This window comes from Eucyclogobius newberryi, unplaced genomic scaffold (genome assembly GCF_026437365.1).
Source record: "Eucyclogobius newberryi isolate DKJ021-1_F unplaced genomic scaffold, fEucNew1.0.hap1 SCAF_3, whole genome shotgun sequence".
NCBI lineage: Eukaryota > Metazoa > Chordata > Actinopteri > Gobiiformes > Gobiidae > Eucyclogobius > Eucyclogobius newberryi.
Window position 1 is genome coordinate 33,866,551 of NW_027315945.1, and position 26,056 is coordinate 33,892,606.

Genomic DNA, 26,056 nt, shown 5'->3' on the forward strand with positions numbered 1-26,056 from the left:
ACAGGTTTTTCATCGTGTAAAAATCAGGCCTTTTCTGTGTAAAAATGGGCAAAATTACACATATTTTGTGCGTTTAAATCGGAAAAAATGATTTAAATGGTTTAAATTTTTGCTCTACAAAAAATGTAAAGGTGATTTTGGCTATTTTATTTAGCCTTTGAATAAATCAGATCTTTGTGAAAATTAGCGTCAAGAGACAAATTTTACCTCTTTTTTTACCTATAAATAAAAAAAAATCAGGCTTTGAATTGGATATCCACTAAGTACGAGCAGTCAGGGTCTTGTTCAGTACAAGATTGTTAAATTTAATACGTGTGTGTGCTGCTTTAAGAGAGTAAAGTGAAAGTTTCATTAGCCTTTAGTGCCTTGAATGATTAATCTACACATCATTATTCTAAAAAAATATTTTTGTGCAATTTTTTGGACAAGAATTGCAATTTGTGCTTCATCCAACAGATTCTATTCAAAGTTCAGGTTTTAAATAGATCCAGGAAAATTGACAAAAAGATTGAGACATGCAGTGGTGGAAGAAGTACTCAATGTTGTTGTAAAAATACAGATACAGAAGCAAATTGTGCAATTCTCTAATTACCTTTCAAATTTCGACTCGATTGTGATGAATCTTGACCCTAATCCGATGGTAGTTTTAACTGTTAACTGTACAATTTTATCATGTTATTTCAGGATTTAAACACACTTCCTCCAGCTTCTACAGAAAAGGATCATGTAGCCTTTGTTTGTGTTGCTGTCTGTTTATCCGCGCCGTCTTTTAACACAAAAAATAACAAAACTGTGGTAAATAAAGCTTCTGTTGTCATGGTTTTCCAGCTCCTCCCGGCCTGAACCCGCTGGAGGACGAGAGCTTCGCCCTGGACGTGCCCAGCAGCACCTACGCCACCTTCCAGCCGCGCCGCACGTACGACTTCAGCGGGTACACCTCGTCCAAGACCCTGCCCGTGGATGACCCCGTCCCGCCGCCGGATGCGTTCAGGCCCAGCTTCGTGCCGGTGGTCCAGCCCCGGGAGCTGCCACGCCAGAGGCTGCCCGAGAAGTTCAACCTGGTGACGCCGCTGTCCACCGCCTTCTCGCTGCGCTCCGACTCCGCCGTGTCGCTGTACCGGGCGCGCATGGACGACAGGAACGTGGTGCTGCGCGTGCTCAAGGGTGACGCCGCTTTCCTTTGTATCTAGCTAAAACGCAGTGAACGCGATTATATTTCAGATTTTACATTGCATTTTGCGCTGTTTGTCGCCAGTTTGACCCTTTTTGTAAAGTTTATATATAATTGTACTTCCTGGTTGGACATGGGCAGCAAATGTGTCATAGATAGAGGTAATTCCGCAACTGTTACCTAACAGCCAGACTGTAAACAAGAGCCAAAATTCATATAAATTACACAACAGTAACAGCTTTGACTGAATAATACAATATAACACCTTTATTTTGTTGTGTGATGGTTTAAACTGTCTGAAAAGTGTGTCAGTGAAGTGTAAACTGTCTGTGTTTTCAGCTAAACGTCGCACATTGATGACATCACAGAGGGATTCAGTTTAAGAACTCTACTTCCTGTCATTTTAAACATTTATTTTTCACAATTTCTTCACAAATTGCAACTTAACAATATTTACCACAGGTTCTAATACTAATTTGACTGAGAAAATCAGGAGAACCTTCACATACTTTACAAAATATACATAAAATACCTTTGAGTCCAGTTAAAAAATGTAGTGGAAAGTACAGCTATATTCTATGAAATGAAGTGACGTCAAAGTAAAAAAAAGTATCCACTGTAAAATGTGCTTAAGTAAAGTACAGATACAGATACCTGAAAAGTTTGCTTGAGTGCAGTACTTTTACTTTTGTATTTTGTGTACTTTGTTACACTTTTGTTTCCAAGTGCGGCTCATATTCCCAGGTTATAACACACGATAACAGAAAAACAAACCCATAAGACGCTAAAGCGTGTGGCGTGTTTCCAGACGCCGCCAACGCTTCGGAGCGACACTCGTTCCTGGGCTTCGCCTCGTTCCTGGCTCAGCTCGGGCCACACCCGTTCCTCCCGGAGCTGCTGGGCGTGGTGTCGCTCAGGGCGCCGCTGGTCTCCGTCATCGAGGAGCTGGAGAACAGGGACCTGCTCAGCCTCCTGTGGAGATGCAGACAGGTCACGCTCAGCTTCAAACGGCATCACTGAGACACAAGAGGAGGACGCAATGAGACTGAAACCTTTTGTGTTTCTGCAGGATTCAGAGCCGTGCGAGATGACGGAGAGAAACATCTTCACCATGGCAACGCAAGTGGCCTCAGCACTGGTCAGTATGGAACCGTTCTACACTAATACTACAGGAATACTACACTAATACTACAGGAATACTACATTAATACTACACTAATACTACACTAATACTACACCTACACTAATATTACACTAATACTACAGGAATACTACACTAATACTACAGGAATACTACACTAATACTACAGGAATACTACACTAATACTACAGGAATACTACACTAATACTACACTAATACTACACTAATACTACACCTACACTAATATTACACTAATACTACAGGAATACTACACTAATACTACAGGAATACTACACTAATACTACACTAATACTACACTAATACTACACCTACACTAATATTACACTAATACTACAGGAATACTACACTAATACTACAGGAATACTACACTAATACTACAGGAATACTACACTAATACTACAGGAATACTACACTAATACTACACTAATACTACACTAATACTACACCTACACTAATATTACACTAATACTACAGGAATACTACACTAATACTACAGGAATACTACACTAATACTACAGGAATACTACACTAATACTACACCTACACTAATATTACACTAATACTACACTTATACTACAGGAATACTACAGGAATACTACAGGAATACTACAGGAATACTACAGGAATACTACACTAATACTTACTACACAATTTTTTTACACTAAGGTTTTGTCTATGGGAGTTTTTGTTTATGGAGATCTTCTACTGAAAGTGTTTTTCAAACTTCCCATAAGTGATCTGTTCTTTTCTTCTGTATCTACCTCTGTATCTACCTGCGTTGCATCAATGACATTTCCCCATGTGGGACAATAAAGGATTATCTTATCTTATCTTATCTTACTAATACTACACTTATACTACACTTATACTACACTTATACTACACTTATACTACACTAATACTACACTAATACTACACTTGTATAAGTGTAGTATTAGTGTAGTATTAGTGTAAAATACGGTAAATAAAAATAGTTGTAAATAAATGAATCCTGCCACGACACCAGGAAGAATATTGACATTTTGCCTGCGCTAATAATAAATCAATAAACAATAAACAAACAAAACTCTAATGTCATGAAAATGCATTAAAGTCACAACACATAAAAACATAAATGATCAGTTCAAATTAAGCATAACTAAACTGAGAGTGGTGGTGCAGCAGTTAGCCAGAAGGTCCTGGGTTCGACTCCCGGGCGGCGCGGGGCCTTTCTGTGTGGAGTTTGCATGTTCTCCTCGTGTGGGTGTCACACTAAAGCATGTACAATAGGCTCCGCCCCTCAGAAAGACTTGTTAACGCCCTGTGAGACTTTCCTGCTGAAATAAAGGTCAGTGAATAAAAGAAGTAGGTTTGGCAGGTCGTTAATATTCACAAGCGTTTTATTCCGGGCGTGTGCGCAGCGGCAGCCAATTTCCAGTTTGACGGGAAATAAAATAATAATGAAATAAATAAAAGGTTATTACCTGATGCAGCCAGCGCGCTGCAACATTAACTCATTGAGAAAGAAAAAGGGGAAGTGTTCTGGTCTGAAATTGAATACGACACATTCTTATACCAATACTATATACCAATGTATTTCCTTTTCCGTTCAGGAGTTCCTGCACAGTAAGGACCTGCTCCACGGGGCCCTCAGGGCCCGCAGCGTCCTGGTGACCAAAGGCTACACGGCCAAACTGTGGGGCCTTCACGGAGCCTACACCCGAAAGAACCAGCAGAACACGCAGAAGGACGACCCGAGTCTGAAGAAGTGGCAGTCGCCCGAGTGTCTGGCCAAGAGACCGGCCAACGTCAGCAGCGACATGTGAGTCACGGGGTCAGAGGGTCACGGGGTCAGGGTCACGGGGTTACAGAACCGGGGTCACGGAGTCAGGGTCACAGAACCGTGGTCACGGAGCCGGGGTCACAGAACTGGGGTCACGGAGTCGGGGTCAGGGACACAGGGTCAGGGACACGGGGTCAGGGTCAAGGAGTCAGGGAGTCAGGGTCACGGAGTCAGGGTCAAAGAGTCGGGGTCGCGGAGTCGACAGATGTGCGTTTTTGTCAGTTTTATGCCACTTCGACTAAAGCTCATGAAATAACAGATGCTTTTTGAATAAAAGTCACAGGCTCTTTATTGTTGAGATATAACATTTTCCACATCTTAAATAAATGTCTTTTACTCTGAAAATAACACGTTTGACTTTTCTCCTCACACTTTTGTCCGTTTGTCGTTGCAGTTGGTCGTTTGGAGTCCTGCTGTTTGAAATGGCGTCTTTGGGTGAGCAAGCGCGTTCACACAAGCGTCAACACAACGCAGATCTGACCCGTAACATACACTTAACGCTAATCTTGAAATAAACGTGTTTCCAGGAGAGGCGCCGTTCGCCGAAATCCCCGTAAACGAACTCATCCAGTTTCACCAACGAGGGAAAAGTTTGAAAAAGCCGTTCAACTGCTCCAACGCCCTGTGAGTGCCACGGTTACTGCGTGTACTTGTACTGATAGTAGTGACAGTATTTTAAACACAATGTACTAATACAGCAACTTAGTGACGTGAATTATGAATATTGAGCTTGATTTGCGGAGATTTGACCAGCATTTTCTAACTAATTGAACATGTTTTTTGTTTTTTTTAAACCTTTAACTTTTTTTAATATATTTCTGGATTTATTGCACTTGAAAAAAGAAAAACAATGTATTTTATTGATTATTTATTTCGTCTCGAGGTAAGAATATTTTGTTTAAGAAAAAAAAGTTGGAAAAAAAGTTGAAAGTTCACGTTAATAATGGCAGTGTTTCTTTAATTGTTATTTCAAAGTTAATTAAAAATAAAGGCACATTTCCAGAGTAATAAAAAAGACACTATTATAATTAATAATCAGTAATTTCAAACGTGTGCCAGGGAAAGGACAGATTTTAAAATGATAAGAAAACATGAAGAAAAATGTGTTAAATTTCCATTGTCAAAATATCTAAAAATAAAGTTCTTTTCAAAGTGAATTGTAATCAAAAGGAAAGACGCTGCAGAACTGTTAATAATTCATATATAGTTCAAATGTTGTACATACTTAAACCTTCTTCTTCTTAGGACACATAAACAATAATAATACTAAACAAAATTGCAATAAATAGGGAAATAAATCTGAATTAAAAAGTAGATTTTCTCATTTCAAGTCATTCTCACTCTTTTATAGCGGCGATGTTCACACACACTCCAAAATCAGATCATTATCCCATTTCTGAACCTTTAAGATGATTTTAAATGACACGCAAACTGCAAAATCTGACCAGAGCGAAATGAGACGAGTCGCATCCAGGGAAGTCACGATGTCCACTTTTATTGTGAAAAGAAACAAACAGTCGCAAGTTGTACCATTATTCACAATTATTCACATTATATGACCAAACAACAGTTCAATCCTTCACTTCCCAGCATCTAATTAAAACAATATTCTTCTTTAAGTCTGGCTCCAGCTTTAGGAAATCAAACGTTCTTATTTTTGCTTCTAAATTCTCACAATTCTAATTATCTTTTTGTTCTAATGATTACATTGTGACCTGATTGACCCGACTCACATCAGATTTAGAGCCGTTTTCGTGTAATTTTAATCACCGTGTGTATGAGTGAATATCCAGATGTAACGTGTGGATTCTCAAGTCGTTTCCTCGTTTCCTTCGCCTCAGATTCTCCGTCATCAAAAGCTGCTGCCAGTGGAAGGAGAGCGACCGTCCCGCTTTGCCCGAGCTGAGCCGCAAGCTGTCGTCGGCCGAGAAGAGCGCGTCCGAGAAGCCCATGAAGTCCCCGGGGCCCGTGAACATCGAGCAGTACCTGCAGGAGGCGGGCTACGGGGAAACCAACAACTACACCGTCTTCTGAGGAGGAGAGGAGGAACAGAGGAAGAGCTGAGGAGAGGAGGAGGAGCTGAAGGGGAGCTGAGGAAGGAGAGGAGGAGGAAGGAGACATGAGGCACGACACTGAACACCTGCATGGACGTGTTTTGTGGCGTGTTCAGGTTCCACTTTGCACTTTCATGAGTCACAAAGAACATTTACAATGGATCGAAATCATCAACATCGTCATAATCAATATAATTACAGAAAAGCAAGATTATTTTATTTCTTAAATGGAGGGTTTTTCAGGATCTAATCAGAGTTCTGAACAGAGGTAGATAATACTCGAGTTACATTTAGTTATTTACTCAGTTACACTTAGTTACATTTACTTGAGTAACGTTTACTTTACTTGACATGATTTATTTTTTCTCATTTTTGTGACGATCATTTGAAAACACCAGATTTTGTGAAATGTTTAACTTATTTTGTCCTTCTATAAACTTCAGATGATAACTCAGATGTTACTTGAGAAATAGTTTCCTCCGAATACTTTTTCATCAAGTTACGTTTCATTATGTGTAAAAAAAACAACAGAAGCTAAAAAGAGCATTATATTTGTTTGTTGTGTTTATCACTGATGAGAGAAGAGCGTTAGCTTCTATTACTCTGCCGTTTGAAGCCTAAATACTACAATGTGTTCCTTTAATTTTAGAGAAGTAACTGAAGACATCAAATGAAAGAGTAAACGAGACTCTAAAGTAGTATTGAGTGTTTATTTACGTCCAAACACTGACTTCAGCTGAGCTAACGAGGCTAACGGGGCTAACGGGGCGTGGTCACAGCCACTAAACGTGTACTTTTATTTTTGAAACTTTGCTCTAGTAACTTTATTTTCGCAGAGCCCAAAATGAAGAAGGACGTCGCTTTGAACTTGAACAAAACACTTGATGAAACTTGGGTAAACGTCTCTGATGGTTTTTAACAGCGAATCAGACGTGTAGTAAATATTATGTGTAAAGCGTGTACATACATAAGGGGCGTGTACATACATAAGGGGCGTGTACATACATAAGGGGCGTGTACATACATAAGGGGCGTGTACATACATAAGGGGCGTGTACATACATAAGGGGCGTGTACATACATAAGGGGCGGGGCACAGAGGAAAACCACTCAAATCATTTACAGTGGTTTATAACACGATCGTGAGTCAAGACAATATAAATGATGTTTTTTATCAGGACGGAGCCGTGCCATGTTTACCAGATCAAAATGTGAATAAAAGAAACGCCAAGAAGCTAAAGTTGTTGTTGTTTTGGTCGAGTTTATTGAGAACTGAACACAGAGAACTGAACACTTGTTTCACTCGGCTTTATTGTAAAACGCTATAAAAAAAAAAGACGTAACAAAACTAGATTTGAGAAAGTGTCATAACGAGCTTAATGAACCGGGTCGAGTCTAAACGAATAAAGCGACTAAACCTAAGAAACTACAGACATTTGACAGTATTTACAGTAAAAGCACCGGGTGAACGTGTGGAAAATACTTTTGTTTGTAACATTCGGGGTCCGCACTGCGCCAACATTTACTCGAGTTAAACTGGACTGAATTCAGAAGATAAATATCGATTTGAGCAGCTTAAGTTTCGCATTTTTTGATAACGATTTCTTATTTTCTACTTAAAAAAGGTTCATGATTTTCTGATAAAGACAGAGTATTTATGATTTTACTTTAATATTTCCTAAAGATAAACTAATTACTACTACAACTGCTAATCTTCACAATATTTTTGATTAAACAATAACTTTTTTAAATATGATTTTTCTACTACAACTGATAATCCTCTGAACAATATTTTTGATTATGCAATGAGTTTAATTTTTATTTATTTTTTTACAAAGCTTAATCTGTCGTTTTTATCAGTAACATGTAATAAAATGTTTTTATGCTGCGTTTCGACACGGACATAAAACGCAGCTTTAAATGTGCAAAAACACACGCAGTTAAAGGGCCTAATTAACATGATTAATTTAACTGCTTAAGATTAACATTTGGTCCATATCGAGTCTCTTTTCCTACTCGACGTCGTGGAATACTTTGACGAGCTCTAAATTATACTCAAAACTACTTCAATAACGCAGTATATTCTGTAGTCGACTCCAGGGCCGTAACTAATGATTATTTTAGTGGTCGACGAGTCAAACGGTTATTTCGATTGAACATTGAGACTTTTTAAACCAAATAAAAAGGTGAAATTTTGTGACTGAAGCTTCTGGATCGAAAATATTAACAAATAAAGAGTATTATTGTTAAAAATCTGAAATGGTTTAATAAAGCATGTGTTTTTAAGTCCAGATGATTATTACGTTTGACTCAACTCGAATTAGTGGCTGCGGCCCCCGTTTAACTCGAGCAGACGTTTGGGTTTTTTAATAAAGGTAAACTTGTACATTCAACACTTCTCGGGCGCTCTTCGGCTCCCGTGCTCCTGGCGCCCGTGCCACTCGTGCTACTCGCGCAGGCCGTTGATGGAGGCGCAGATCTTGAGCGCGGGCCCCAGTTTGATGTTCATGGTGGCGATGAGGTGGTCCTCGCGCAGCAGCAGCAGCGCCTGGCCGTCGATCTCCTGCGACAGAAACTGAGCCGCCAGCTCCTCGCAGCCTGAAGAGAGACAAACGAGCGGTCAACAGGAGCGGTCAACAGGCACGGCAGCGAGTTAATCAGGTCTCGCCATCACATCAGGGCGGTGCGGAGACGTGGAGACGGGCAAAACTTGTTAAAATATACTGTTTTTTATGGATGGATGAATAAGAAGAGAATGGATTTTTTGTCAGGTTCAATAATTGCTGTAAAATACCGTATACTCTAATGTTTCCTGACTAAAGTGTGGAGCCCGGACCAGAACATGAACACTTAAAACCTGGAAGTTCTAGTTTAGATGCGTCAGAACTGTTAGTATTTTGTAAAACGTGGATCAGAAAATTTGCGGGTCTTGTTTTCTGCACATTTCCTGCAGCAGCTTCACTCGTTCCTTGTAGAGTGGATTTATGAACAAAGACGTGAGGATGAAGAAGTCTAGATTTGAAACTTAAAAAGCTGATTTTTTTCCCGCATTTAATAAAGTTACATCTTAAGCACAGACGTATTGTAAAAGCACCTGTTCGGGTGAAAATGAGACCGCTGCACCTTCTCTGCATCCGATTGTAGAGCGTTTTAATCTCTGAGAAGCAGGAAGTGCGCCGTTAGCATGCTAATGCTTGTTAGCTTTACCCGGGATGGCAAAACTCGCTCGGTGCCTTGTGAAAAGTGCTCGTTAACTCGCCGCGGTGAATGTTTCGGATGCTGGGAAAGCGTTCGGTAAGAGTTTAAAATGAACTAGCCGTTTTTCCTGTTTCAAAAGAATTAAAAGCAGGTGCAGCGCCTCGTGTGGTGGACAGTGTTGTGGACCGTGTGGTGGACAGTGTGGTGGACCGTGTGTTGGACAGTGTGGTGGACAGTGTTGTGGACCGTGTGGTGGACAGTGTGGTGGACCGTGTGGTGGACCGTGTGGTGGACCGTGTGGTGGACAGTGTGGTGGACCGTGTGGTGGACAGTGTGGTGGACCGTGTGGTGGACCGTGTGGTGGACAGTGTGGTGGACCGTGTGGTGGACCGTGTGGTGGACAGTGTGGTGGACAGTGTGTTGGACAGTGTGGTGGACAGTGTGGTGGACCGTGTGGTGGACCGTGTGGTGGACCGTGTGGTGGACAGTGTGGTGGACCGTGTGGTGGACCGTGTGGTGGACCGTGTGGTGGACCGTGTGGTGGACCGTGTGGTGGACCGTGTGTGATTAACGTGAGGACATAAGTACTATTGGAGACAGAAGGACATGGTGGCGAGCCTCTGACCTTGGAGAGACGAGATGAAGCGGAAGACCTCGTCCACGCTCCACTGCGCCGGCGTGGACGACAGGAAGCCGCCCCCGTCCAGCGGCGCCGCTCCCGGGGCGGAGCAGTCGGACCGCGGGGCCTCGGCTCTGGAGCCGGAGCGCGAGGACGTGGGAGACAGAGAGGCGTCGTCCTCGCCGTCGCTGGACGCCTCCTCCGAGTGACTCGACTCCGAATGACACTAAACACAGAGTTTCAAAGGTTTTTCTTCAGAACTGTTGCCGTGGTTTCTCCCTCCCGTCCACCAGAGGGCGGCGTCTCACCTTGATGGCCAGGTGTCTGTTTGGGACCTTGTTGGACCTGGAGTCAGAGATGCTCCTGCGCGGCGTTCCTTTACGTCTGGGGCCGTCCGGCGTCAGTCCTGAGCCGCTTCGACTTCGACTGATTCTGAAGTGCTGACTGCAGCTCACGTTATATCTGTGACGGGCAAACACAGGTGCAACTTTAACACACTTATGTCACAGAGAGAAGGTGCAACTTTAACCCACTTATGTCACAGAGAGAAGGTGCAACTTTAACCCACTTATGTCACAGAGAGAAGGTGCAACTTTAACCCACTTATGTCACAGAGAGAAGGTGCAACTTTAACCCACTTATGTCACAGAGAAGGTGCAACTTTAACACACTTATGTCACAGAGAGAAGGTGCAACTTTAACACACTTATGTCAGAGAGAAGGTGCAACTTTAACCCACTTATGTCAGAGAGAGAAGGTGCAACTTTAACCCACTTATGTCACAGAGAGAAGAGGCAACTGTAACACACTTATGTCACAGAGAGAAGAGGCAACTGTAACACACTTATGTCACAGAGAGAAGAGGCAACTGTAACACACTTATGTCACAGAGAGAAGAGGCAACTGTAACACACTTATGTCACAGAGAGAAGAGGCAACTGTAACACACTTATGTCACAGAGAGAAGAGGCAACTTTAACACACTTATGTCACAGAGAGAAGAGGCAACTTTAACCCACTTATGTCACAGAGAAGAGGCAACTTTAACCCACTTATGTCACAGAGAGAAGAGGCAACTTTAACACACTTGTGTCACAGAGAGAAGAGGCAACTTTAAGACATAGAGAGAAGATGCAACTTTAACACACTTGTGTCACAGAGAGAAGAGGCAACTTTAAGACACTTGTGTCACAGAGAGAAGAGGCAACTTTAACACACTTGTGTCACAGAGAGAAGAGGCAACTTTAACACACTTATGTCAGAGAGAAGGTGCAACTTTAACCCACTTATGTCACAGAGAGAAGGTGCAACTTTAACCCACTTATGTCACAGAGAAGGTGCAACTTTAACACACTTATGTCACAGAGAGAAGGTGCAACTTTAACACACTTATGTCAGAGAGAAGGTGCAACTTCAACCCACTTATGTCAGAGAGAGAAGGTGCAACTTTAACCCACTTATGTCACAGAGAGAAGAGGCAACTGTAACACACTTATGTCACAGAGAGAAGAGGCAACTGTAACACACTTATGTCACAGAGAGAAGAGGCAACTGTAACACACTTATGTCACAGAGAGAAGAGGCAACTGTAACACACTTATGTCACAGAGAGAAGAGGCAACTGTAACACACTTATGTCACAGAGAGAAGAGGCAACTGTAACACACTTATGTCACAGAGAGAAGAGGCAACTGTAACACACTTATGTCACAGAGAGAAGAGGCAACTTTAACACACTTATGTCACAGAGAGAAGAGGCAACTTTAACCCACTTATGTCACAGAGAAGAGGCAACTTTAACCCACTTATGTCACAGAGAGAAGAGGCAACTTTAACACACTTGTGTCACAGAGAGAAGAGGCAACTTTAAGACATAGAGAGAAGATGCAACTTTAACACACTTGTGTCACAGAGAGAAGAGGCAACTTTAAGACACTTGTGTCACAGAGAGAAGAGGCAACTTTAACACACTTGTGTCACAGAGAGAAGAGGCAACTTTAAGACATAGAGAGAAGATGCAACTTTAACACACTTGTGTCACAGAGAGAAGAGGCAACTTTAAGACACTTGTGTCACAGAGAGAAGAGGCAACTTTAACACACTTGTGTCACAGAGAGAAGAGGCAACTTTAAGACATAGAGAGAAGATGCAACTTTAACACACTTGTGTCACAGAGAGAAGAGGCAACTTTAAGACATAGAGAGACTCATCTGCGACGAGTTGGCCACTGTCCAGGATGTACCCCGCCTAAGGCCCGAAGTCACTGGGATAGGCTCCAGTCACCCGCGACCCCGAAAGGGAACAAGCGGTAGAAAATGGATGGATGGAGAAGATGCAACTTTAACACACTTATGTCCCAGAGAGAAGGTGCAACTTTAACACACTTGTGTCCCAGAGAGAAGATGCAACTTTAACACACTTATGTCCCAGAGAGAAGATGCAACTTTAACACACTTATGTCCCAGAGAGAAGGTGCAACTTTAACACACTTGTGTCACAGAGAGAAGAGGCAACTTTAAGACATAGAGAGAAGAGGCAACTTTAACACACTACTTGTGTCACAGAGAGAAGAGGCAACTTTAACACACTTGTGTCACAGAGAGAAGAGGCAACTTTAACACACTTGTGTCACAGAGAGAAGAGGCAACTTTAACACACTTGTGTCACAGAGAGAAGAGGCAACTTTAAGACATAGAGAGAAGAGGCAACTGTAACACACTTATGTCACAGAGAGAAGAGGCAACTGTAACACACTTGTGTCACAGAGAGAAGAGGCAACTGTAACACACTTGTGTCACAGAGAGAAGAGGCAACTGTAACACACTTGTGTCACAGAGAGAAGAGGCAACTTTAAGACATTGAGAGAAGATGCAACTTTAACACACTTGTGTCACAGAGAGAAGAGGCAACTTTAACACACTTGTGTCACAGAGAGAAGAGGCAACTTTAAGACATAGAGAGAAGAGGCAACTGTAACACACTTGTGTCACAGAGAGAAGAGGCAACTTTAAGACATAGAGAGAAGAGGCAACTTTAACACACTTGTGTCACAGAGAGAAGATGCAACTTTAACACACTTGTGTCACAGAGAGAAGAGGCAACTTTAAGACATAGAGAGAAGAGGCAACTGTAACACACTTGTGTCACAGAGAGAAGAGGCAACTTTAAGACATAGAGAGAAGAGGCAACTTTAACACACTTGTGTCACAGAGAGAAGATGCAACTTTAACACACTTGTGTCACAGAGAGAAGATGCAACTTTAACACACTTGTGTCACAGAGAGAAGAGGCAACTTTAAGACATAGAGAGAAGATGCAACTTTAAGACATAGAGAGAAGATGCAACTTTAACACACTTATGTCAGAGAGAAGGTGCAACTTTACCACACTTGTGTCACAGAGAGAAGGTGCAACGCAACTGGTTTCACTAATGTATGAGATTATCGGGCCAATTTAGACACACATTTTAGTCACGTGACAATTTTAAAAGTTGAAGTCTGTGCGCTGCAGCGCACAGGGGAATACAAGCTGCAACGAGGTCACAAAGAGGTCACAACGAGGTCACCACGAGCTAAAGTCTAACATGTACAGAAGAAGGAGTAGAAGGAAGAGTAGAAGAAGGAGTACATTACAGACAGTGCTCGGACGGGGTCTGTAAGGAGGAATGCCTATACAATATATATTTGAATAATATTCTTAACTGAACAAAGTACTAAAGTACTAAAATATCCCGTACCTCTTGGCGCAGGTGTTTGTACAGAATCTCTTGGATCCTCTGAACTGATTGGCCGGAGCCAAGTTTCCACAATACTCGCACTTCAACACTAGAATATCACCAGAGAATACATGGTTAGATGTATAGAAGTATAATTATACTCATATTTGTTATATTTGTACACGGACTCACGGGCGGGGCCATTCTCTGACAGCGCCATGAGGGAGAAGTCTCTGTCTTTGAGGAGTCCAGCCACCTGCAACCAGAGAGTCAGAGTGTGACGAGGTCAGAGTGTGACGAGGTTAGAGTGTGACGGGTCAGAGTGTGACAGGGTCAGAGTGTGACAGGGTCAGAGTGTGAAGAGGTCAGAGTGTGAAGAGGTCAGAGTGTGAAGAGGTCAGAGTGTGATGGGTCAGAGTGTGACGGGGTCAGAGTGTGATGGGGTCAGAGTGTGAAGAGGTCAGAGTGTGATGGGGTCAGAGTGTGATCAGGTCAGAGTGTGACGGGTCAGAGTGTGACGGGGTCAGAGTGTGACGAGGTCAGAGTGTGACGGGGTCATAGTGTGATGAGGTCAGAGTGTGACGGGGTCAGAGTGTGAAGAGGTCAGAGTGTGATGGGGTCAGAGTGTGACGGGGTCAGAGTGTGACGGGGTCAGAGTGTGACGAGGTCAGAGTGTGACGGGGTCAGTGTGATGGGTCAGAGTGTGATGAGGTCAGAGTGTGACCGGGTCAGAGTGTGACGGGTCAGAGTGTGACGGGGTCAGAGTGTGACGAGGTCAGAGTGTGATGGGGTGAGAGTGTGATGGGGTCAGTGTGATGGGGTCAGTGTGATGGGGTCAGTGTGATGGGTCAGAGTGTGACGGGGTCAGAGTGTGACGGGGTCAGAGTGTGACTGGGTCAGAGTGTGATGAGGTCAGAGTGTGACGGGGTCAGAGTGTGACGGGGTCAGAGTGTGATGGGGTCAGAGTGTGATGAGGTCAGAGTGTGATGGGGTCAGAGTGTGATGGGGTCAGAGTGTGATGAGGTCAGAGTGTGATGGGGTCAGAGTGTGACGGGGTCAGAGTGTGACGAGGTCAGAGTTTGACGAGGTCAGAGTGTGACGGGGTCAGAGTGTGACGGGGTCAGAGTGTGACGGGGTCAGAGTGTGATCAGGTCAGAGTGTGATCAGGTCAGAGTGTGACGGGGTCAGAGTGTGACGAGGTCAGAGTGTGACGGGGTCAGAGTGTGAAGAGGTCAGAGTGTGACGGGGTCAGTGTGATGGGTCAGTGTGATGAGGTCAGAGTGTGACCGGTCAGAGTGTGACGGGTCAGAGTGTGACGGGGTCAGAGTGTGACGGGGTCAGAGTGTGACGGGGTCAGAGTGTGATGGGGTGAGAGTGTGATGGGGTCAGTGTGATGGGGTCAGAGTGTGATGGGTCAGAGTGTGATGGGGTCAGAGTGTGACGGGGTCAGAGTGTGACTGGGTCAGAGTGTGATGAGGTCAGAGTGTGACGGGGTCAGAGTGTGACGGGGTCAGAGTGTGATGGGGTCAGAGTGTGACGGGGTCAGAGTGTGACGGGGTCAGAGTGTGATGAGGTCAGAGTGTGATGGGGTCAGAGTGTGATGGGTCAGTGTGATGGGGTCAGAGTGTGACGAGGTCAGAGTGTGACGAGGTCAGAGTGTGACGGGGTCAGAGTGTGATGGGGTCAGAGTGTGATGGGTCAGAGTGTGATGGGTCAGAGTGTGATGGGGTCAGAGTGTGATGGGTCAGAGTGTGACAGGGTCAGAGTGTGAAGAGGTCAGAGTGTGAAGAGGTCAGAGTGTGATGGGTCAGAGTGTGACGGGGTCAGAGTGTGACGGGGTCAGAGTGTGACGGGGTCAGAGTGTGATGGGGTCAGAGTGTGATCAGGTCAGAGTGTGATCAGGTCAGAGTGTGACGGGTCAGAGTGTGACGGGGTCAGAGTGTGAAGAGGTCAGAGTGTGATGGGGTCAGAGTGTGACGGGGTCAGAGTGTGACGGGGTCAGAGTGTGACGAGGTCAGAGTGTGACGGGGTCAGAGTGTGATGAGGTCAGAGTGTGACCGGGTCAGAGTGTGACCGGGTCAGAGTGTGACGGGTCAGAGTGTGACGGGGTCAGAGTGTGACGGGGTCAGAGTGTGACGGGGTCAGAGTGTGACGAGGTCAGAGTGTGACGGGGTCAGTGTGACGGGGTCAGTGTGATGGGTCAGAGTGTGACGGGGTCAGAGTGTGACGGGGTCAGAGTGTGACGGGGTCAGAGTGTGACTGGGTCAGAGTGTGACGAGGTCAGAGTGTGACGGGGTCAGAGTGTGACGGGGTCAGAGTGTGACGGGGTCAGAGTGTGACGAGGTCAGAGTGTGACGAGGTCAGAGTGTGACGGGGTCAGAGTGTGATGGGGTCAGAGTGTGATGGGGTCAGAGTGTGATGGGGTCAGAGTGTGATGGGGTCAGAGTGTGATGGGGTCAGAGTGTGACGAGGTCAGAGTGTGACGAGGTCAGAGTTTGACGAGGTCAGAGTGTGACGGGGTCAGAGTGTGACGAGGTCAGAGTGTGATCAGGTCAGAGTGTGATCAGGTCAGAGTGTGACGGGGTCAGAGTGTGACGAGGTCAGAGTGTGACAGGGTCATAGTGTGATGAGGTCAGAGTGTGACGGGGTCAGAGTGTGAAGAGGTCAGAGTGTGATGGGGTCAGAGTGTGACGGGGTCAGAGTGTGACGGGGTCAGAGTGTGACGGGGTCAGAGTGTGACGGGGTCAGAGTGTGACGGGGTCAGAGTGTGACGAGGTCAGAGTGTGACGGGTCAGAGTGTGATGAGGTCAGAGTGTGACCGGGTCAGAGTGTGACGGGTCAGAGTGTGACGGGGTCAGAGTGTGACGGGGTCAGAGTGTGATGGGGTGAGAGTGTGATGGGGTCAGTGTGATGGGGTCAGAGTGTGATGGGTCAGAGTGTGATGGGGTCAGAGTGTGACGGGGTCAGAGTGTGACTGGGTCAGAGTGTGATGAGGTCAGAGTGTGACGGGGTCAGAGTGTGACGGGGTCAGAGTGTGACGGGGTCAGAGTGTGATGGGGTCAGAGTGTGACGGGGTCAGAGTGTGATGAGGTCAGAGTGTGATGGGGTCAGAGTGTGATGGGGTCAGAGTGTGATGGGTCAGTGTGATGGGGTCAGAGTGTGACGAGGTCAGAGTGTGACGGGTTCAGAGTGTGACGGGGTCAGAGTGTGATGGGGTCAGAGTGTGATGGGGTCAGAGTGTGATGGGTCAGAGTGTGATGGGGTCAGAGTGTGATGGGGTCAGAGTGTGATGGGTCAGAGTGTGATGGGTCAGAGTGTGATGGGTCAGAGTGTGACGGTGCAGGCTCTTACGGGGAAAGGCTCGGCTCCTTCCTGGATGACGAAGCCCTCGATGAGATGAGTGAGGACCTGAGGTTTGACCACGGCCTGAGGAAGAGGTGGACGCTCTTTATCGCAGAGGCCGACTCTCGACAGCGGCGGCGGCAACGAGAGAGTGGGCGGAGACGAGAAGGCGGCGGGCGGAGCTAGCGGAGAGCAAAGAGACAACGGGGTTCAAACTATTATGTAAATGTCGTTCTACAAAATGATTTCTTTATATCGCCCGTCATAATCTAACGTGACTTCCTCGGCGTCGTACCCAAGTCCTTCGGCGCCGGCGACAGGGGCGGAGCCGAGTCTTTCGTCGCCATGGACTCCAGTGGTTCTGAGGTGATGATGTCGCCGGGAACGTCACAGTCAGACTTCCTCTTCAGAGATCCAGCCAGAGGTTTGGTCTGAAAACAACAAGAGGTTAAATCATTATAACACGGCAAGAAAAGAGCAGCAACATGGATTCAAATGAATGTAGATTATTATTTAGTAGTTTGGACTAGCTCTGGTTTGTTTGTTTGTTTGTTTGTTTGTTTGTTTGTTGATTAAATTCTCACGTTTTAGAGCTTTAATAATACATCTACTGAAAGGGTACTTCACTTTACATCGTGATGTTTTCCATCAGGATTTGAGTTTGCACGCCATTTACAGGCAGCAGAGAGAATTACCAAGGAGAAGCAAACAAAAGCTAGCTTGCCCCAACATGCTAATTTAAACATGCAGTTGAAATGAATGCGGTTTGAGGCCGAAACGCTCAGAACGGGTCTGACAATAATGTATGGACATAAAACTAAAAACTCAGAGCTCAACCCATGACATTACAAAACTTAAGAGTGTTTTCTGAGGCTCGGGCGGGAGAGGAGAAGCGTGAGTGAAGCTAAATATAACTTCAACTTCAACAATGATTTATCGTGGTTAAAATCTCAAAACGAGTACAAACACGTGTCCATTAAATATTCTCCTATATATATATCTTTGCCGTGATCGAGCGTAAAGCCTTATTCCCTCACCACATTGGCCGGCGTGTTGTTGGCCACGCCCCCAGCCGCCGCCGCCGCCTGCTCATGGGCCGCGTTGCTTCTCACGTGCGCCAGGGCCTGCGCCGCTCCTCCCGCGCTCTGCCTCGCGCCCACCAACTGCACCGGCACGTGAGGCGCGCCCTGACACCCTGACGACGCCGCGCCGCTGGGAGGGGCCGGCAGGATGGGCGTGGGGAGCCGGGGGGGCAGCTGCACGGGCAAGCGGTGGCCCTGGGCCGTCTTGGGCTGGATGGGCACCGGGCTCTTGTCCTGCTGCAGGGGCTGGACGACGAGCGTCTGCGCGGTCATGTTGGGTTTGGGGGTGACGGAGGCGATGGGGTAGCCCTGGGAGGAGGTGGAGACGCTGGACGTGGGCACCAGGATGACCGGGGTGGACGTCGACGAGAGGAGGAGCTGCGAGAGGGGAAGGGCGGAGGAGGTCGTCGCCACGGAGACGGCCGGCGACACCGTCATGGCCGCCGCGGTCCCGGACTTGGCGGACGCGCCCGGCTGCTGGCTGAACGGTTTGGCCGGCTGAGGCTGGACTTGTTGTTGTCGGGTTTGTCCGAAAGGCTGAGGCTGCTGACCGAAGGCGTCTTTCCTCTCCGGGAGCTCAGATTTGACGGCCAGTGTTCTCGGGCTGGACGCGTGGTGGAGCGCCAGGTTCTGCACCTGAAAGTGAAGGGATTGGACCAAAGAAAACTGCACTAGCAAAACCAAAAATCATAATGTATAACAGACCTTTTTTATTATTTCAATTAGGCAATAGTCAATGATTACATCTGAAAAAAGTATTAAACTTCAGATAATTAGACAGATTATGTTTTATTCCGGATTCTGTACATTTTAGTTGCACCAGTGGGGAAATGTTTTAGTTGTTTTTTTTTTGGTACTATTTGCGCTGCAGAAGGTACCGTATGTTCTGGACTATAAATCACACCGAAATATAAGTCGCACCAGCCAAAAAATGCATAATAGAGAAGAAAAAAACATCTACATGTCGCACTGGAGTATGAAATGTGGTTGCAAGTGTGAAAATAACAAATAAATATAGCCGCAAGCGGCAATGATCGGCCTTCGCCACGCCGCCGCCACGCCGCAAGAGGAGGGGGCGCGTTACGCTTACTGCTGAATCTGTGACACTGTCACATCTTCTCCCCTTTGTTTTACCATCAAAAAGCTATTTTATTTTGAATTCTTGGCAAAATGTGCGGCTTTGCCGCACAGACACCGTGACTCTTTGAATAAAAATGTGAATAACTTTTGATGGTCCACCCCTGAAGATGAGTCTCACCAAATTTCAGGTTAATAGGGCTAACGCCCTGGGAGGAGTTTGTGAAAGTATAAAGTGTAAACATGTTCTGGCGATTTCCCCATTGGAATAACATGGGAGGTTTTGGTCATCGCTACGGCAAAACCATAACAATTATGACATGGGTCTCATTGACTTTTTTGATGGGGATGCTAAAATTGAGTTGTGTGTCAAATTTCATAAAATTTCGCAAAACTAAACATTTAACCTCCATATAAAATCTGTAGGGGGCGCTGTGGCGCCAAATGAATTTATTTCACTTCAAGTAGGTTTAGGGCAAAGAGTTTAACAACTGATTCTAATTTGACGCAATTCGGACAGAGACCGTGAGAGGTATCAATGTAATTTGAATAACTTTTGATGTCCCACTCCTCAGTAGCAATTTCACCAAATTTCAGCTTTTTAGGGCCAACGCCCTGGGAGGAGTTCGTAAAAGTACGACGTTTGGAAAAACTCCGAAGTCATGTTTAGCCATTTTTGAAGCAATATGGCCGACATTTGGTTGGGCGGACGGCGTTGCCGTAGTAATATTTCTTACTTCTCTTGTCACCATCTACCTGTGCGCCAAATTTCATGATTCTACGATCAGATTTTTTTGGGGTCATTTCCCATCTCTCAATGCATTTTTAGTACATTTGGGGGCGTTGACGCGACAATTTTTATTTATTTTAGAAAAGGGAAATAGCCAGAATGTAGAGAGGCACGATTTTTAGAGGTGTGCAAATTTTTGTGACTTTTCGTCAATGTTCACTGGGTGAAAAATAGGGGGGTTGGGAGAGAAGAAGAAGAAGAGAAAACAATGTTTCCCATTTTTCAAATATCATAAACTATACATTTTCGGAAAGCGCTCGCGCTTTCCTACCTCATGGTGTGGGTCCCTGGTCACTGACGGGTACTTTTGTTAATTTTGAGTGGGCTCAGCCCACTTTGTGTTTTTGGCCCTCTATACAGTAATAATGTTCAATTTTTGCATTACATGCTTATATGCACGGAACATGCAAGAGATGGGGAACGTATTCGTGAGCTACTTAGCGCAAATGAGTGCTTCAATGTAAAGTGCTCGTTTAGTGCGCACTTTTGCACGGGCTTCGCCCGTTTACAACGGTAATGTTCCATTTTCCTACTACTAATTAGTATGCACGGAGCGTGCATGAGTGAAGGAGTGCGTTAGTGAGTGTTTGGAAGTGGGCGAGCGCTTCGTGCTCGATTTCGTGCGCACTATGTGCGCACTTTCACAGCCGTGCTTTGCACGGCCTTACGAGATTAATAGGCCTCTCGCCAGCTTGTGGCGCTCGGGCCTAATAACACATATAAGTATAAATATAAGTATAAGTTGCACCCCGGCCAAAACTATGAAAAAAGGTGTTACTTATAGTCCGAAAAATACGGTAAATTTATGATATCCATGACTCTTTATTGATACCAATCATCTACAAGCGTGTTTCATTGTGCTTTTTTTCTATTGTAGCCACTTTTTTTACGATACAAAATGGCGAAAAAGGGTAAAAATCAATCAATTTAATAATTTTTCTAAGTATTTTTTGTAGTAATTTATCTCACTGATCTAGAGAACAATCACTATGACTTAACAATCTCACTGTCTGATCCGCCACATGTCAAACGAGTCGACGCACGTGAATGAATGCGCGTCGTGTTCGAACCTGGTCGTTGTCGGACTGGACGGCTCCGTTTGCCAGAGCGGCGTCGTGCGTCTGCTGAGCCTGGGCCACCGTGGCAACCGTCGCCGTGGCCGTTCCTCCGGGCATGAAGATGAACTGAGAGGCCAGAGGAGCGCGGAGAGAGCGGTTCACCTGCCAGACGGACAGCAAAGACATTCTGAGTGGAAAGATACTACGGCTGGGACAATATGTGGTTTTGCAATACATTTTCCTCTTGTTGTATTGTATCGTCCTAGCAACATGAATCACACATAATTTAATGACACTGTGTATGTAATAAAGCTACAGTTATTGTGACATCAGCCATTAATGTGCGTCTTCACTTTGACCCTTTACTTGATCAACGCATGCTATTCTATACTACTTTTAAACTTTATTTTAGGTAAAGTATTGCGATACTTATTCTGATTGAATTGCAATATATCTAAATCACAGCACATATGGTGTTTGCTGATCGTTTTTATTTAATTTTATCTTTATTTTTCCCCTCCATTCCCTATTAAGATATGAGAGGTTTTGTCTATAGGAGTTTTTGTTTATAAGCGGTTTTGTTTATAAGAGTTCTTCTATTAAGAGTGTTTTTTAAACTTCCTATAAGTTATCTGTCCTTTTCCTCTCTATCTACCTGCGTTGCAACAATGGAATTTCCCCATGTGTGGACAATAGAGGAATATCTTATCTTGTATCGAGACAAAAGCGTATCGTCCTGAAACACATTCCGTGCATGAATTAGTCGACTAAAAGGGCTCAAGTCCACGCGCTCACAGGATTTCATGCAAACACAATAACTTGTACAGGAAAGTACTAGTTATGTAGTAGTTGTGTACTAACTAACATGTGTAAAAAGGGTAGAACATAACATTTATTCCCAAATCTTTTTAATCCCCGACTAAAACACTGATTAACTGACTAAACAGCTAAAGAGCTAAACATCTAGACACTAGGGATTTACAATTAAACAAATGATCAGTTACTATTACTAAACCAATCAAATACTAATATATATTACTATACAATTACTAGTAAATGATCATGTATTTTCTTTGGTTACAGGTTAAAGGTGCACTTTGTAACTAATGAACAATGTCTTCATAACAAATAGCACCAGCCAAAGATATTATGATGAACAATATGTATAAGAGAACCTTTATTCGTCTCAAAATGTCCGGCTCTAAAATGAGACTGGACGTGGATAAAGTAGTTCTAAATAATGATTGAATAAAAGTCAAAAGTTTAAAGACATCGTGCAGCTTTAACTTTGCTCTGAGCAGCTCCAAGTGAAACGCTCAGCTTGAATCTTTAAATCTGTCTACGCTGCAGCACAGGTCGAGAGCCCAAAACCCCAGCTCGCATGTTTGATCATTTGCTGAATGTCTCTGCCCCCTCTTCGCTCCCACTTCCCGCTTCGCACTTACTCTCAAATACATCTGTCCTTGGCCCGCCGAGTTGCTCCCGATCAGCACGGACTGGTTCAGGGCGGCGGTGGTGGTGGCGGACGTGGGCGGGCCGTGCGGGCGCGGCGCGGCTCCCCCGGCAGACGTGGTGCTCAGGTTCACCTTCACACACACATTTTCACACGTTTAGAATCAAACAGAATCGTCACTCGCGCAGGACGGAGCAGAGTCTGGACGCGGAGTCGTTACCGTGGTGGCGGTCTGAGAGCCGCTGTTACTCGGAGCGTTGGACTGTCGACTGGCAGCGAGCGTGGCCTGTTCAGAGACAGCCGGGGTTTAAGAAGAGAAATATGAATAAGTCTCACATTAATATCACACACTCTCGTATTATGTATCAAAATTGCCGTATTTTCTGGACCATAAGTCACACTTTTTTTCATAATTTTAGCCAGGGAGCGACTTAAACTCCAGAGCAACTTATATGTGATATTATTTGTTATTTTCACCAACCACAAGAGGGCGCTCTAGGCTCTAAGCGACGCAGAAGAAGAATCTGCACTTCCTCTTCCTCTGGAGTTTGTGGAGTTGTTTAGAAGTGACACAGAGGAAGAAGAATTCAATGGATTTAGTGATTTGGGGTAAAACTGATGCTTTGCTAAACTTGTTAGCATGTTCTTTATGCTATAGTTATCTGAATAACTGTTCATATGTTACGTCAACATACCAGACACTTACCACAGTTCTGTCTGTGCCTCATGTAGCTGAAGGTGTTAGCGTTAGCATACGTCATGTAGCTGAAGGTGTTAGCGTTAGCATATGTACACCTATTCACCATGTTCTCTCATCTGTTATTATTTTAAACTGCATTTACAGATGAAATGTCTGTTCTTGGTCTTGGATTTGATCAAATACATTTCCCCAAAAATGCGACTTAAATGTGTTTTTCCTTCTCTATGATGCAATTTTGCTGGTGCGACTTATACTCCGGAAAATATGGTACAAGTTCTTTCAACATAAACGTATTATTGCAGCTGAAAAACAACACAAAGCATGAACAATAGCTCGATTTGAGGCCAGACAATGAATAATTCAGAGTTATTAAGCTTCTCCGTGTTAAGGTATTTTAAAAGTAAGAGTTCTACAATTTTGTTCTACATCTCACAATAAACATCATATGGTGAAATTAATCTTGTGGTGATGTCATAGCGTGACATTTGGACATCACCACATTCCCCGGTTGGTTGTAAACCGCGGTACGAGTGTCGGATGGTTTCACCTGCTGAACGGCTGCCAGGTTCTGTAGCTGAGCGCTGCTGATCTGCTGCTGGAGCATCAGCTGCTGAAAATACTGCGCCGCGTTGGGCTGTCGCTGCAGAGCTTGAAGCGCCTGAAATAACAGAAGCACAGAACGTTACACCGGTCACAGACAAGAGGAAAACACTGGTCTGCGTGTGTTTATTTGTTTGTTTATTTGGTTGGAACATACAACAGATGAGAGAACTTTTTTCATAGTTTTGGCCGGGGTGCGGCTTATACTTATATACTAAATACTTATACTCCAGAGCGACTTATATGTGATATTATTTGTTATTTTCACAATTGCAACCGCATTTCATTCTCCAGTGCAACTTATACATGTTTTTTTCTTCTCTATTATGCACTTTTTGGCTGGTGCGACTTATACTCTGGAAAATACGGTAAACACGGCAGATCGGCAGATTGTGGAATGATCTCAGTATTTCTCAATTTACACTTCAATTAAGAATGGGTGGAGTCGACGAAAAAAGTGTATTTTTTATTTATTTTGTATATAATCCATGTGAAATGCACTGAAGGGTGATTATAACGTTCTTGGTTGAGATTCAAGTATCACACAAAACATGAATAAAAAGTCAAATGAACCACAAAAGACTGTATACTGTTGACTTTATACCGTTATTCGAAAGAGTACACGGCAAATGGTTTGTTTTTTTACAGATTATTATATATTAAATTAACTAATTTGGGAGATACACAGCTCCCTGCTCTGCTCAAACTCACGCACCACATGGACTTTAGGGGCAACAAAGTGAAGAGAAAACGACAGTATTAAGTCGTTCAATCACAAACTTTTCATCTTTTACAGTGATTCCTGAAGCGCTCACCTGAACAGCCTGCCTCTCGTACAGCGACATGTGAGCGATCTGAGCCGTGCGAGAGTTTCCACCGGTCTGAGCGGCTCCGTTTGCAGCAGCAGCAGCAGCCGCAGCCGCAGCGTTGTTCTGCTCTTCGTTTGCATCCATGGCACCTGCAAACATCACATTATGATCACAAATCTGGCACATTAATCATAATCACACAAAGAACACAAAATCAAAGCTGCATCAGAATTAAACTGGGCTCAAACAAGTGTGAGCGGATCCTCCAGCTATGATCCTCCTGACCAAGACGAGCTCATGATCTGGAGATGGACAGATATAACAGGTTTGCTCTGACAGGTTTGATGGACGGGTCAAATGCAGATCATTTCCCTCACAAGAGGTTACTTTCTATATCCAAGTACACCTTACTAGGGCTACAATTAACAACCGTTTTTTCGTTGTCAAAGTTTATAATGACATGTTTTACCAAATTAAGTTCAAAATATGGTGACAGAAGACTTCTAGATTGTGAATATTTGGAATCAAAGTGTATTATTGATGAAAATTAGAAACATTTTGACTAATTAATGCCACTGTCTTTGTCAGAGTGTTTGTGTTATTCTGATTAATCGTAGCAGCTCTATACAATACCTCACTGAAGTAACAATACTACTTTAAGTTTTGATTCCTCTTCCCACTGTGCACGAGGAAATCATCATATATATTTTAAAGTTCAGATATTCAGTACAATTTCTGACAACACTAACCTTACATCTGACAACAACAACAACACATGTAATTACACAGAAGTAAACACACAAAACAGTGCATAAATGGACAAATCTACGAACTAAAACACGTGCAATAAAGAAACATTCATTTATTGATCGACACGTTCCACTTTAAGATAAAGTTTGAAAAGTTTAGTACTTTTGCATATGCTAACAAACAGCAACAGATGCAGTAGCAAACGCAAACTTTAGCTCAAAAGTATGTTGATGCTAACGTGCTACGTGCGCGTGCCACAGCCGCGTGCTTGTGTGTTTACCTCTTTATGATCTTCAAGTTTAAAACGCAGTAAATGTTTTAGGTCCAAATCTTGGTGCACAAACATCGACAACACTTTAGTTTGCAGGAAAATTTGGCTCCAACTTTCCCCCGCCCCGCTGTGGTCGATCCCAGAGTGAACTGCGCCCCCTGGTGCTCAGGAGGAGACGGCACAGTCACGAGTGACGCTAGAGGGAAACGGATTCTGCTATTTTGGCAAACGCGGCGGCCATTTTGTGATTGTAAAAGTGGCTAAATTCTAACAGAAAGTAATGTAATTTATCATGTTTTTATTTTTACACAGGGCAAAAAAATCCATAGTATTGACATAATGTTTAAATGTATGTATTTAATGAAAGACAGGGGAGGTATTTA

The 26,056-nt window shown here is 44.3% G+C and overlaps 2 protein-coding genes across 2 annotated transcripts in view; one reads left to right on the forward strand and one right to left on the reverse strand.

The window, feature by feature from the left end:
- The window catches only part of styk1b (serine/threonine/tyrosine kinase 1b), a 17,010-nt gene extending 10,527 nt beyond the window's left edge, over positions 1-6,483 (forward strand). Inside the window, exons 4-10 of the mRNA XM_072460832.1 lie at positions 829-1,164; positions 1,980-2,161; positions 2,241-2,309; positions 3,926-4,134; positions 4,550-4,590; positions 4,683-4,779; positions 5,997-6,483. Of these exons, the coding sequence (XP_072316933.1) occupies positions 829-1,164; positions 1,980-2,161; positions 2,241-2,309; positions 3,926-4,134; positions 4,550-4,590; positions 4,683-4,779; positions 5,997-6,189 (1,127 nt within the window). The 3' untranslated portion in view covers positions 6,190-6,483. The remainder of the gene's footprint in view (positions 1-828; positions 1,165-1,979; positions 2,162-2,240; positions 2,310-3,925; positions 4,135-4,549; positions 4,591-4,682; positions 4,780-5,996) is intronic.
- A 1,065-nt stretch (positions 6,484-7,548) lies between these two features.
- phc1 (polyhomeotic homolog 1) lies at positions 7,549-25,808 on the reverse strand. Its single transcript, XM_072460831.1, has 14 exons — positions 25,683-25,808; positions 24,659-24,801; positions 23,791-23,901; positions 22,764-22,829; positions 22,536-22,676; positions 21,103-21,252; positions 18,121-18,801; positions 17,379-17,514; positions 17,093-17,265; positions 13,934-13,997; positions 13,763-13,850; positions 10,335-10,488; positions 10,033-10,252; positions 7,549-8,807 (listed from the first exon to the last, which is right to left on the reverse strand). The coding sequence occupies exons 2-14, from the start codon at positions 24,794-24,796 to the stop codon at positions 8,656-8,658; spliced, it is 2,274 nt and encodes a 757-aa protein (XP_072316932.1). The 5' UTR covers positions 24,797-24,801; positions 25,683-25,808; the 3' UTR covers positions 7,549-8,655.
- Between the last annotated feature and the right edge of the window lie 248 nt (positions 25,809-26,056).